A 12,991-nucleotide genomic window follows, 5' to 3' on the forward strand; every position below is an offset into this window, starting at 1 on the left:
GAAGCTAAATGCCAAGTTATTATATCTATGGAGAGAAAAGGAACGATCCATCACAGGAACACGTGCGGTTGAGTTGCAGAACTGGTTAATAGTTCAGCATGTAAAGGGAGCAGCTATATAAGAATGACCCAGTGCTGGTTATGAAAGGACCCGGCATTGTTTAAAAAAGGGCTAGGATGGCTTGCTTCCCAGGTGCAGCTGGGGCAACAATGGAGGCCCTTACCCTCTTCTGCAAAGTCCGCTGTGAGGGCACAGAGTATGACATGCTGAAATTCGGGCCAGTTTTGTCTGAAGCACTTACTCTTCACTTTGTAATCACCCAGACCATTAACTCAGAGAATTATCTGAATTGAAGGATTAAGAAATCAGAGATAAGTGATCCCACTAACCTAGGGCTCAGTTTTCTGGGCCTTATACACATTTCTACTTCGGGGCTGATAAGAGGCCTGGAACAAGTGGCTTAACGTTTCCTGCATTTACAAACATATATCAAATATAGTGACTCTCACCCAAGAGCCTATTGCAAGGATGACGGGAATGTTTTTGAACATTTAAAAATTATTGCTCTTGGGACTTCCCTGGTGGTGCAGTGGTTAAGAATCTGCCTGTCAACGCAGGGGACACAGGTTTGATCCCTGGTCCGAGAAGATCCCACATGCCGCGGAGCAAGTAAGCCCGTGCGCCACAACTACTGAGCCTGCGCTCTAGAGCCTGCGAGCTACAACTACTGAGGCCGGCGTGCCTACAGCCCATGCTCCGCAACAAGAGAAGCCACCGCAATGAGAAGCCCATGCACCACAACGAAGAGTAGTCCCCGCTCACGGCAACTAGAGAAAGCCCATGTGCAGCAACAAAGACCCAACGCAGCCAAAAATAAATAAATAAATTTATTTTAAAAAAACCCTTAAAAAAATAAAAAATAAATAAAAATTATTGCTCTTTAAAAAAATAAATGCCATTTGAATAGAACAGCATGTGCTGTTTCAAACCTTTACAACAGTGGTCGCCAACTTTTTTGGCACCAGGGACCGGTTCCGTGGAAGACAATTTTTCCACGGACTGGGGGAGGGGGGGATGGTTTAGCAGTAATGTGACACTGGGGAGCGATGGGGAGCGGCTGTAAATACAGATGAAGCTTCGCCTGCCTGCCGCTCGCCTGCCGCTCACCTCCTGCTGTGCGGCCCGGTTCCTAACAGGCCACGGACTGCTACCAGTCTGTGGCCCGGGGGTTGGGGACCCCTGCTTTATAACACTGGAGGGCCTTTTATTTCCTCCATTCAGTATGCAATTTGAATTTCGTTTGTGAAAATTTACGCGGTTCAGTATAGTGTGGGGAGCAGATAAGAACTTAACATAAGACCATATCCATGATATTTGAGAGGGGCAATATAATAATATAATGGTTAGAGAGCATCGGGCTCTGGAATCACAGGGTTCCCTATTTCCAGTGTGTGACCCTGACAAGTTGCTGAACCTCTCTGTGCCTCAGTTTCCTCAACTTTAAAATAGGGGTGTAATGGGAACTCTCTACCATTTAGGATTGTTGTGAAGCTAAACTGAGCTAACACAGGCTAAGTGTTTAGAACAATAGCTGGCATTTAGTATGTATTCAATACTTACTCCCTCTATATTTGATGACTCCCTCTACATTTTAAATGTTTTCCTTTTCCCTAACTTCCATTAAAAATTCTATTCATATTAGATTTAGATTTTGAGAGTTACACTACAATAACACCACAACATTTTGTAGGTTTTGATCTCCAAGCTTGAAAAAATTCCGGTTTTAAAAAAAACGAAACTCTGACATATTTTGATCCCCCAAAGCCAAAACAATTAAAAATTATAAACTGAATTAGTAAATTGTCTGTCAAAGGTGCTGTTTCCTTAAGCAAACTCATTGTGATGGAAATGAAAAATGCAGGGCTCTTCCTTGGAAGAAGCCCTTGGCCTCTTACACAGGCACTGCCAGAAGATTCCTATCTGAAGCTCCTGAATTCTTCATGACTCTTTGCTCCTCTCTGTGCCCAATATTCCAAACTCATAGATACTCAGTCTCCTGGCAAGGCAGAGCACTGCTCATATGTGATGCTGTGGTTTTATCAGTGTTATAGATACGGAAATGCCATTTTAATTATTCTTCGAGGAGAAAAGTATCCCAACGCCTATCTTATATATTTCACATACGATAGATGTGTAACTGGAGGAACAAAACCACCAATACCCCTCTTCTCCTTCTAGGGAGTAGGGAATGTCATCTAAGAATTTAATTAATTGGACCATCATAATTTTTTCCCATTTTCTCCAGGCCTACTTGTAGCTAAGGGTGTAGCCATTAACTGGTATGCAGCTTAGCAATGGGATGGTTTCTCAACATGAACAGGCCAAGGGCATGCAATGCTGATATAGGGCAGGGACTGAGTGAAAGATACATTGTTCAGATAATAAGGAGACGTGCTAACACCTATTTGAAAAGAAGTCTTGTTAATTACGGGACTGGTAAGAAAAATGCATTTCTTCCTTGTTATGAGTTGATATTGCATGATCTTTTAAAATTAACATTGGATCCTTGAAGTAAGTAGGTATAGGGATAGTACAGTATGTGGTTAGGTGACTGGGGACTGTGAGACAGCAGTACCAGGCAGATATACACTGGGAAGTTGTAAGAATAAACAGCCCTGACTTCTCTTTGATGGAGAGATCATGAAGGGACCAGAAAGGTGGCACTGCCTGTGCCTATCCTAACAGGGTTCTGGAAAGTAAATGCCATTATGGACTGCTTAAGTCTAAAGAGAAGACATGGGAAATATTCATTTCTTAGAGTAAATGATAGCTTTGGGGTGAGACTAACATTTATGTTTAAAGGGTGGAGTTTCTCAAAAGATAAATGAAGATTTGCATCCTGGCAATAATAAGGAAAAAGGTCTTGTATAATGGTACAGGCTTGAGGCCAAGGTTAGAACCCTTGAGTGAAATATAACTTTTTGAGTACTTTTTACTTGGACTCTGAGTTAATACCTGTTACATCAGAAACATCAACACTCTGCAGAGCAATATAACAAAATCCAGAGTCTCCATAATATAACATCACAATGTCTAGGACACAATCCAAAATTACTCAACATATGAAGAGTCAGGAAATGGTGGAATTAGCAGACAAGAACTTTAAAGCAGCTATCATAACCATTCCCAGCCAGGTAAAGTATGCTCATAATAAATGAAAGATAGGCAGTCTCAAGAGAGAAAGAAAAAAAATTAAAACTGAAAAAAAGAAGTTGAAATTTAAAAAATGCTCAGTAGTAGAATGTAGATGACAGAGGAAGAAGAGGGCTAACTTTAAGATACATTAATAGAAACCATCTAAACAATAGAGAGAATACTGGAAAAAAATGAGCCTCAGGGACCTGAGGGATAATTTCAAAAGCTCTAACATATGGAAAAATGAAGTCCCAGAAAAATAGGATAGAGAGAATGGAGCTGAAAGAAATTTGACAAAATAATGGCTGAAAGTCTCCCAAATGTGGTAAAAGACATAAACTTATAGATTTAAGAAGTCTAATGAACTCCAAAACAAGATAAGTTCAAAGAGAACATCATAGCCACACTACTGAAACCCACAGATAAAGAGTCTTGACTGCATCCAGAGAAAAACAACTTATCATTATAGGGGAAGGTGATTAGAATGAGTATGCATTTCTTATCTCTAGAGGTCACAGACAGTGGAAAGATATCTTTAACAGGAGGGAGGGAGGAATAAAAGATCAGTCTGAATTCTTTACCTAGGAAAATTTTCTTTAAGAATGAAGGTGAGGGGCTTCCCTGGTGGTGCAGTGGTTGAGAGTCCGCCTGCCGATGCAGGGGACACGGGTTCGTGCCCCGGTCCGGGAAGATCCCACATGCTGCGGAGCGGCTGCGCCCGTGAGCCATGGCCACTGAGTCTGCGCATACGGAGCCTGTGCTCCGCAACAGGAGAGGCCGCAACAGTGAGAGGCCCGCGTACCACAAAAAAAAAAAAAAAAAAAAAAATTGAAGGTGAGGTCTTCCCTGGTGGCACAGTGGTTAAGAATCCATCTGCCAATGCAGGTGACACAGGTTCAAGCCCTGGTCCAGGAAGATCCCACATGCTGCGGAGCAACTAAGCCTGTGCCTCACAACTGCTGAGCCTACGCTCTAGAGCCTGCGAGCCATGAAGCCCGCGCTCTACAACAAGAGAAGCCACCGCAATGAGAGGCCCGTGCATTGCAACGAAGAGTAGCCCCCGCTCACCGCAACTAGAGAAAGCCCACACACAGCAATGAAGACCCAACGCAGCCATAAATAAATAAATAATTAAATTTTAAAAAAAAGTGTACTTTGATGCACAGAAGTTTAAAAAACAAAAGAATGAAGGTGAAATAAAGACATTCATAGAAAAAGGAAAACTAAAAGAATTTGTTGCCATTGCACCTGCTCTACAAGAAATGCTGAAGAAAGTTATTCAGTCTCAAGAGAAATTAAATTAGTAGGGAACTCAGATGTTCAGGAATGAATGAAGAACACTGGAAATGGTAAAAATATGAAAAATAAATAAGTTTTTTCTCTTAATATCTTTAAAATTCATATGACTATTTAAAGCAGCATTGCCTAATAGAAATATAATGGGAACCATGTAAGTAAACATTTTCTAGTAGCCACATTAAAAAAAATCTTGAGATGAATTTTAATATATATGCAAAATGTACACAATATATGCAAATTATAATTTCTATGTGTAATCAATATAAAAATTATTAACTAGTTTTATATTTTTTCCCATACCAAGTCTTCTAAATTCAGCACGCATTGTGTACCTGCAGCACATTTCAAGGCAGAATAAGCACATTTCAAGTGCTCACAAGCCACGATATCAGACAGTGTTGATTTAAAACAAAAGTTATAACACTGCCTCGTGGGGTTTATAATGTAATACATATGACAGCCAAAACAAACGACAGTGGAGGGAAGGGTTGCCAGGGTTCCACATTTTACACGAAATATTAAGTACACTGTGAAAAGGTAAGAATATATACGGTAATCGTTAGAACAGCCACTGGAAAAGAAAATCTATGCAAAGCGGTACCGTTAAAAAGGCAATGGATAAATTAAGATGGAATGCTAAAAAATATTTTTAAAATTCAGAAGACAACAGGAAAAAAGAAACGGAGAAACAAAAAACAAAGGGGACAAGCAGAAAACAAATGATAGATCTAAATCCAACCAAATCAATAATTACATTAACAATGGACTGTACGCTCCAATGTCCAGAGATTATCAGAATGAATAAAAAATGCAAGACCCAATTACATGCTGTTTATAAGAGACACACTTTAAATATAAAGACAAAGATAGGTGGAAATTTACCTGTTATGGAGAAAGATACACCGCGCAAACAGTAAGCATAAGAAAGCTGGAGTGGCTATATTAATAATTAGATAAAACAGACTTCAAGACAAAGAGTATTACCAAAGATAAAGAGGGAAGCCTTATAAAATACAAAGGTCAATTCATCAGCATGACTCAACAATCAGAAATATCTACGCATCTAACAACAGAGCCCTAAATACAGGAAACAAAAATTGAGAGAATTAAAGGGACAAACCGGTAATTCCACAATAAATGTTAACACTCTCTTTGCAGCAATTGTTAGAATGAGACAACAACAACAAATCAGTAAAAACAGAGATGATCTGAATAACACCATCCACTACCTTGATACTGATATTTCTAAAACACCATACGACCAACAACTGCAGAATGCATATTCTTTTCAAGTGACACTGACCAAGGGAGACCACATTCTGGGCCAGAAAATCAAGATCAGAACAAGGATAAAAAACCCCACTGTAAACTGCTACATTGCATTGCTTCTCTTAAAAAAAAACCCCCCAAACCCCCAAACTTTTGGGGAAAGTAAAAGCAACTCTTCTTTCCGCAAAGGTGATAGGCGATGCTTACTTAAATTTCAGGTACTCAAAGAATATGCAAACACTGGTAAACAAATAAAATCAATAAACATAATCACTTTGTTAAGGTTGTACGAACAGCCTTAGAGAACCCAAAATTAAAGATAATTAAGAGTGAGAGTATTCATATACTCGATACAGTTTTTGAAAGTCGCTGTTAGGATTTATTTAAATCTCCATGTAGGAATTTAATTATGATCATTCAAATGCTTTATTCTATTCAATTCTAATTCTTAGGTTGCTTCCTTTTTGAAATCATTTTTCTAGTATTTCTACTAATCTTATTTTGAGGCTACAATGCCTAAAGGAAAGTCCCTAAGGAAAAGAGAAAGCTCAGAATCAATTTCCATAGCAACTCTAAATCCATCACACTATATTTGTATATGGGAGTTTGATTTCAATGCATTAATATATGTGGATTTGCAACATGTCTAAGCTGTGGTTGCTATAGGAACCGCAACCTCAAATTTCGTTTTAAGTTTAGTTAAGTGCTCACACATAAAAACTGATCCCGCTGACAGCTATCTCGAGTTGCAGATATGGCTCATAGCAATAAATTTATAAACATCATGACTCACGATGACATATGCACTTAATAGATATCTGTCATTATAAAAATGTGTATTTTAACATATGCTCCTTGTTGGGAGATCAAAAGCAATTCAAGATGCAATTCCTCAGGATGTAGATAGAATAAGACTTGCCAGGCAGCCATCCACCCTTAGCGACAGCCTCTGCTCATGCTGAAGCTTGTTACGGCCCAGGTAAGTCACCCAGACTTACACACAGACACGGGTTCACACAGACACGGGTTCTATGGCTTCTCTGAATCCACGGAATACTGGTGTCTATATTGAAATGGCAGAAAAATCTAGCACGTTTTATAGTCAGGACATGCAAATGACTTTTAATATTAGTTTAAGGATATATCTGGAGAGAGATAAAGCCACTGCAAAATGAACCAAATATCCCAAAGCCAAAAGGAAAAAATAATTAAAGACCATCTCCTGTTTTCGATTACACCAGACGTTGCTTGTTTCCACTAATACAGATGATTAACGGCCAAGGCCTAGAGATGGGCACAGAAATTACTGCTGAATGCTACTGACCTGGCATCACTGGGAGATGACTGGCATAGATATGTGAATTTCCCAGACAGCTGACCCTCACCTCATCGAGCACTTTAATTTGTCTTAAATTTTGGATGGACACAATCAGACCTATGTACGACGAGGATGGTCTCGAATGGTTTCAGACCAGAGGCAGACAGGCTAGTTTAGAGACTGTAAAATAATTCATGGGAGAGATGATTATAAATAGAAAATTAAAATCTTAAGAATTAGAAGGGAACTCTGAGTGTATCGATTAGTACATGCTGGTGTCATACAGATCTTGAGGGCTACTGAGAGACACGGAGCTCTTTCATTCAGCAATAGAGATCTCCGGCTGCTGGACTATTTATAAGGTTTCATTAAGATTTTTTGGCTCTTCTTTGATTGATGTTCACATTTTGTAGTGCTATCAGTATACTCCTTGCCCTAATAAGATACACGCTGAGAAACCATATCCCCATGTTTGTTATAATTATATCCAAGTCAAGAAAGAGCAAATAAAGGGGGGTCGAGAAGTACAAGTTTCCAGTTATAAACTAAATAGGTCATGCGGGTGTAAAGTACAGCATGGGGAATATAGTCAATAATATCGTATCAACTTTGTATGGTACAGATGGTAACTGGAATCATTGTGGTGATCATTTTGCAATGTGTACAAATGCCAAATCACTATGTTGTACACCTGGAACTAATACAATGTGGTGTGTCAATTAGATGTCAATTTTAAAAATAACTAAATATATATAAAAGAAAGAGCAAACAGACTCTGGGTAAGTATTCTAGGAACTCTCCCTTGTGGAAAGAGTAAAGTGTATGAATTTTATAGCACAGATTTTACAACACTTCTGATACAACAACAATTCTGACTTTTAGAAGACATTTTGACTTACACTTTCTTGGCTGTTTTCCCAAGAGTTGGATACATGACCTCCAGAAAAAAATGAGGTCTCGTTGTATTTATAGGAGCCTTTCTCCTATTATAGCTTTTAAAACAATGTTCTACATGCGATGTATACCTTGCTAGAATTTTTTCAGTATAGTTTTACTACCCCACCATGTCCAAGAGTCAGAACATGTCTCATAAAAAACCGTATGACTGGTTTGACTTCTGGAAATATCCTTCCTCCTTGATTAAGACCAATGAGGTAAACATGGTCGAGGTATCAGGAACACAAGCCTTGGCAATACTGTCTTCCAGAACATTAAAAACCAGATTTATGATCTGCTGACTTTAATGTGTTTCCTGAGCTTTGTCACCAGAGAAGTTAAGCTCTGGAAACAACGTATTTCTTTTCCAGGATCATGGACATTCTTTCTATCAAAATGGCACAAGTTTCTCTGTGGCTTTTGTGAAAGACAGATGAGGGAATTCCTTGAAAATGAGGCCAAGGCAGCATAATGACAGTTCTGTTTGGGGGCGGGGTGGGGTTAGAATGGTTGGTGCCAATTTAAGGACACGTTATGACTGTAGAAGAAAAATGTTCTGAGGCCTGTCCGGTTCCACTGCTGAAAACTTGAAAAAGTAGCAGCTGAGTTTCAAGATGAATCTGTACATCATTAGCAGCTGCAGAAAAAGAGCTTGCCGTGAGAGCTACCAGCTGCTCTTGGTTTTCGTACCTTCCTGTCCCCCAGCTCCATCTGCCTGTGTCTCCCCAGCTCTGAAGGAGACACACCACTCCCCTTCTCTATCCTGGTCCTAGAATAATGACACTTTCTGACAAAAGCTGAAGGCCTGTTTGAACTGCAATAAACTTTTGTTCCCCAAACTCCCTGTGGCTTCATTTTTACCCAAACTCTTCCCAGCACTTCTGTTCTGAAAAAAGGTAAACATTCCCTTTCCTCGCCAAACCTCTTTCGATGCCCTTGACCCCATTTTTTCCCTCCAGCCTCAGGGTCATTGTTCCACCAGTTTCCCCTCCTTTTTCCTATTATTCCTTCTCACGGACCTTTCTCCCATCTTACAAACCTGCTCCTTGTGCCGTGTCCTAAAAGCAAACAAAATCAAATCAAGGACAATACTGTTCTCTCCCCAAGCTTACTTCCTAAAGCAACTGTCAGCTTTTCCCCCGACACCAACAAAATGTTTTTATTTCCTCCACTTATTCTCCTGATTTGGAGAAGGTGGAATCTCCTCTCGCATCACTTTCACGTTTGTGTGTCATGCATGCCCTTGTTCATAAGCCGCTGCCATCTAGGTGTATGGATTCAGCATTTCTACAGACCAATTCTCTAAAGAACTCTTAATCACCTCCCAGGAGGCAGATTTCTTTCTTTGGCCTATTTTCAGGCTTCATCCTATCTGATCTCTCCAACAATTAATACTCAGCGCTGTTGGTGATCCCTCTTTCTAAAAACGTCCTACTGTTTGTTCTCTGATGTTGAGCTGGTTTTTCCCCTGATGTTCCTCCTTTTCTCAGCTTCCTCTTTTTCCTCTTGCCTCTTAAATGTATGTATTCCCAAAGATCTGTGCTTCGTTTAAGCGTATTTATTCTATGGCGTTGAAGTTGGATTTTTATGCTGTCTCAGTTTCCTTTCTCCAATTCCTCAGCCCCCTCCTGGACCCATCATTCCACTGAGTGACCCCAAAGGACCCTTCCAGTCCTCGTTGTACTTGACTCCTCAGCAGATTTAGACACTGGTGACCGTTCTGCTCCCTTCCTTCTATTTCCCTGACACGTCATTCCTTCATTTCTTTCAATCTTTCTGGTGTCTTCCCTGGTCCTATGTAAGCCCTTCCTTTTCTACCAAAACATGAAATGTACAAGTTCCTCAGGGACTCTACCCTTCTCACTGGGGACTCACTTCCAGCTTCAATTACCTGGATATGGAAGACTCACCAATGTTTACCTCTAGCCGACACTTCCTTGAGTTCCAGACACATGTCCACACAGTTTAGTATTAGTCTTGTTATAATCATTTCTAATAATTCTCATTGGAAGTTGGGCATAAATAATGAATTTGCATTCTTACAGAATTAAGGCTGTTGACTTAACAAGTGTGAACACTGGTGTTCAGGATGGAAACACATGGTTTCTGAGGATTTCATCGTTTACCTCTGCAGTGTCACAGCTGATGTTTATACTAATGACCCTCATTGGACAAGAACACATTCTGCTTGGTAAAGTCTGTTTTCTACACAAGAATGTTTGTAATGTATTTTAGAAAGATTTTTCTCTAAAATAGTTAAAACATTTTTTAAAGTTCTAGGTATTTATCCTCAGTGACTTCACTTTGGGATGAAGTTGGCTAAGTGAGGTCTTGCTGAATGTCATCACATAGAAATTGGCACTGCCCACACAGGAGACAGGATGGCTATTTCATGAATTTCCTCTGAAGGATTATAGATGATGATCTATATTTAAAAGTGTAAATCGGTTCATAGTACGGCGCAGGAGGGCCTGTGAAAGTGACTCTAGGATTTCATTGTTACGGTACCTGCTGTCGGGGAGTTTGCATGGTGAGACTTCTTGGGCAGGTTGAAGATCTGTTCGCCGGGGTCGGGAGGAGGAATTGCATCTTGCCCTTGTCGTGCTTCTACGGGGTCATACTCCTTGCCATCGTAGTTAGCATCATAGAATTTCTTAAACCACTGAATAAAATCCAGGTTGTCCTGGAAACGCCCTTTCACGAGCTTTTCCACTGGAATTACCTGCAATATAAAATCACCTGGTGAGTCACGACCCTCAGCCTTGTTTGTATTGAATACAACTGAAGTGTTCCCTAAATATAACCTTACATCCGCAATTCATGTCTGCTGGCCTCTCCCCCAGTGTCTTAGCCAGTGGTACTCCAGAATTCATATAATTTTTCATTATATTAAAGAAAAATTAAAATGTCGTAGTTGGTTCTCCTGGAATATTTAATACATCTGAACAAACCACACGAAACAAGGAATACCCTGAGCTGTCAAGAGGGGCGGATCCTCTTCGTAGAATGTTTATTGCCAAAGCATATCCCCCCCAAAACATGGGTCTGGGATGTTGTGCTGTTTCAAGGTTGAAAGGTTTTCCTTATTTCTTTGTAACACTTGGTCTAGCTGTGTTGGAATAAGCTCTTAAAAGGACTGTAGCTATTAGAGAGTACGAATGAATAAGACTCAAGTCAATGAGAACTCACACTAATCTAATGGTTCCTATGAAACAAAATGAGCTTTCACGGAGTGTCTTTACAATGTAGAGAGACAAGCATAAAATAAAAACAACTAACCACAATACAGGGCTCAGTAATTCATGGGTTACACTGGAGCACAGTTAATGTGCCAGGGGGGTACATGTCTTAAACAGGTTTCTTTTTGTATTTTGTAACTATCTTATCAAGACTGGGTGTAAATTAAGTGTTTTTAAAGGGCAGTCTAAAGAGCCAATCAGTATTCCCTTTCGAGGTCTTTTCATTGTACAAATATAAGTATTTTCATGTTTTCTGATTTATAAGTTTTGTTTATGCTGGTATTGTGATTGTTTTAGAAAGTGCCTTCTTGGAGCATAAGGCCCTTTAATTAACATGCTACTATATTTTGCTCTCTGCCAAACGTGAACATTTATAAACAGTTTTAGATGATGATGATGCATTAGCCATTCAAAGCAGGCACTTAACTTCTGTTGACTTAACTTAGCAATTCCTATCAAAATGAAAGTTCCAGGGTCATAAGTTCAAAATCTGAGGTGGCGAGGAAATATTTGTACATGTGCTTCCCACGTGCTGTCGCAGGCTATGACAAACATGAACAGGGATCACTGTCTCTATACCAGGATCTTTGGGTAGAATCATAGCATATTAAGCTAGAGAGGCCAACAAAGGTCATAAAGGTCAGTGTTCCTCCAGTACAAGAATTTTATCTTCAAATTTCTTTTTTTCTTTTTTTGGGCCACACCGTGGCTTGCAGGATCCTAGTTCTCTAACACAGGATTGAACCTGTGCCCTCGGCAGTGAAAGCTGGGAGTCCTAACCACTGGTCTGCCAGGGAATTCCCTATCTTCAAATTTCTTAACAATGGCTGACCCACTCTCTTGAGTGTACACTTCTACGGAGATATGGAGTCCCCAACTTTGTTACACAGCAAGTTCCGTCAATAAACGTATGAATGGGTGTTTCTTTCCTTTTTGATCTAGAAGCATGTATAGAAAAATGATACAGAAGTGTACAGAGAAGTGATGCTAATAAGGAAGAAGAATCTATATAACTCTGGTTTTGAATAAATACAGAAGGAGCTAATTGGAAATTAACCACAGCAAAGGATATCAAGTTGAAAAGGAGTCAAAAAATTAAAATGTTAAAGAGGATATATGTTTTGCAATAAAAATTGTGAGAAAATGAGAAGCCAAAATTTTCTTAATATTTTGATAAGAATGCTTTGATTTAGGAAGATATTAATTGCATAAATTAAAAAATATATACAGTTCAGCAAACTTTTCTTTCCTTTTTAACCTCTATCTCTTATAACCCAAAATTTAAATTTTTTTTTTTTTTTTTTGCGGTACGCGGGCCTCTCACTGCTGTGGCCTCTCCCGTTGCGGAGCACAGGCTCTGGACGCGCAGGCTCAGTGGCCATGGCTCACGGGCCCAGCTGTTCCACGGCATGTGGGATCTTCTCGGACCGGGGCACGAACCCTTGCATCGGCAGGCAGACTCTCAACCACTGCGCCACCAGGGAAGCCCCCAAATTTAAATTTTTATTTCCATAGCCTATTTATTGCTACTATCTATGAAAAGAAAACTTTCTATTTCTCCCCTGCTGTTTTTTCTCTTTTCCCTTATTCAAAATTCATTTCTTTCCAAACTATTCACTCCAAGAGCTATATCCTAAATAAAGACTATGAACGTAATATGTACTTGAATAGCAGGAAACATGCAGAGCCTGAAGGGGCTTCAGCAATAGTCCTCTATGGGGGAAAAAGGACTCTA

At 39.8% G+C, this 12,991-nt stretch overlaps 1 protein-coding gene across 6 annotated transcripts in view; it reads right to left on the minus strand.

Moving 5' to 3' along the window:
• The window catches only part of MAPRE2 (microtubule associated protein RP/EB family member 2), a 162,365-nt gene that overhangs the window by 24,763 nt on the left and 124,611 nt on the right, over positions 1-12,991 (minus strand). For all 6 annotated transcript variants that reach the window (XM_067699342.1, XM_067699340.1, XM_067699341.1 and 3 more), the window contains one exon: positions 10,526-10,739. In XM_067699342.1, the coding sequence (XP_067555443.1) occupies positions 10,526-10,739 (214 nt within the window). The remainder of the gene's footprint in view (positions 1-10,525; positions 10,740-12,991) is intronic.

Source organism: Pseudorca crassidens, chromosome 12 (assembly GCF_039906515.1).
Source record: "Pseudorca crassidens isolate mPseCra1 chromosome 12, mPseCra1.hap1, whole genome shotgun sequence".
Classification (NCBI taxonomy): domain Eukaryota; kingdom Metazoa; phylum Chordata; class Mammalia; order Artiodactyla; family Delphinidae; genus Pseudorca; species Pseudorca crassidens.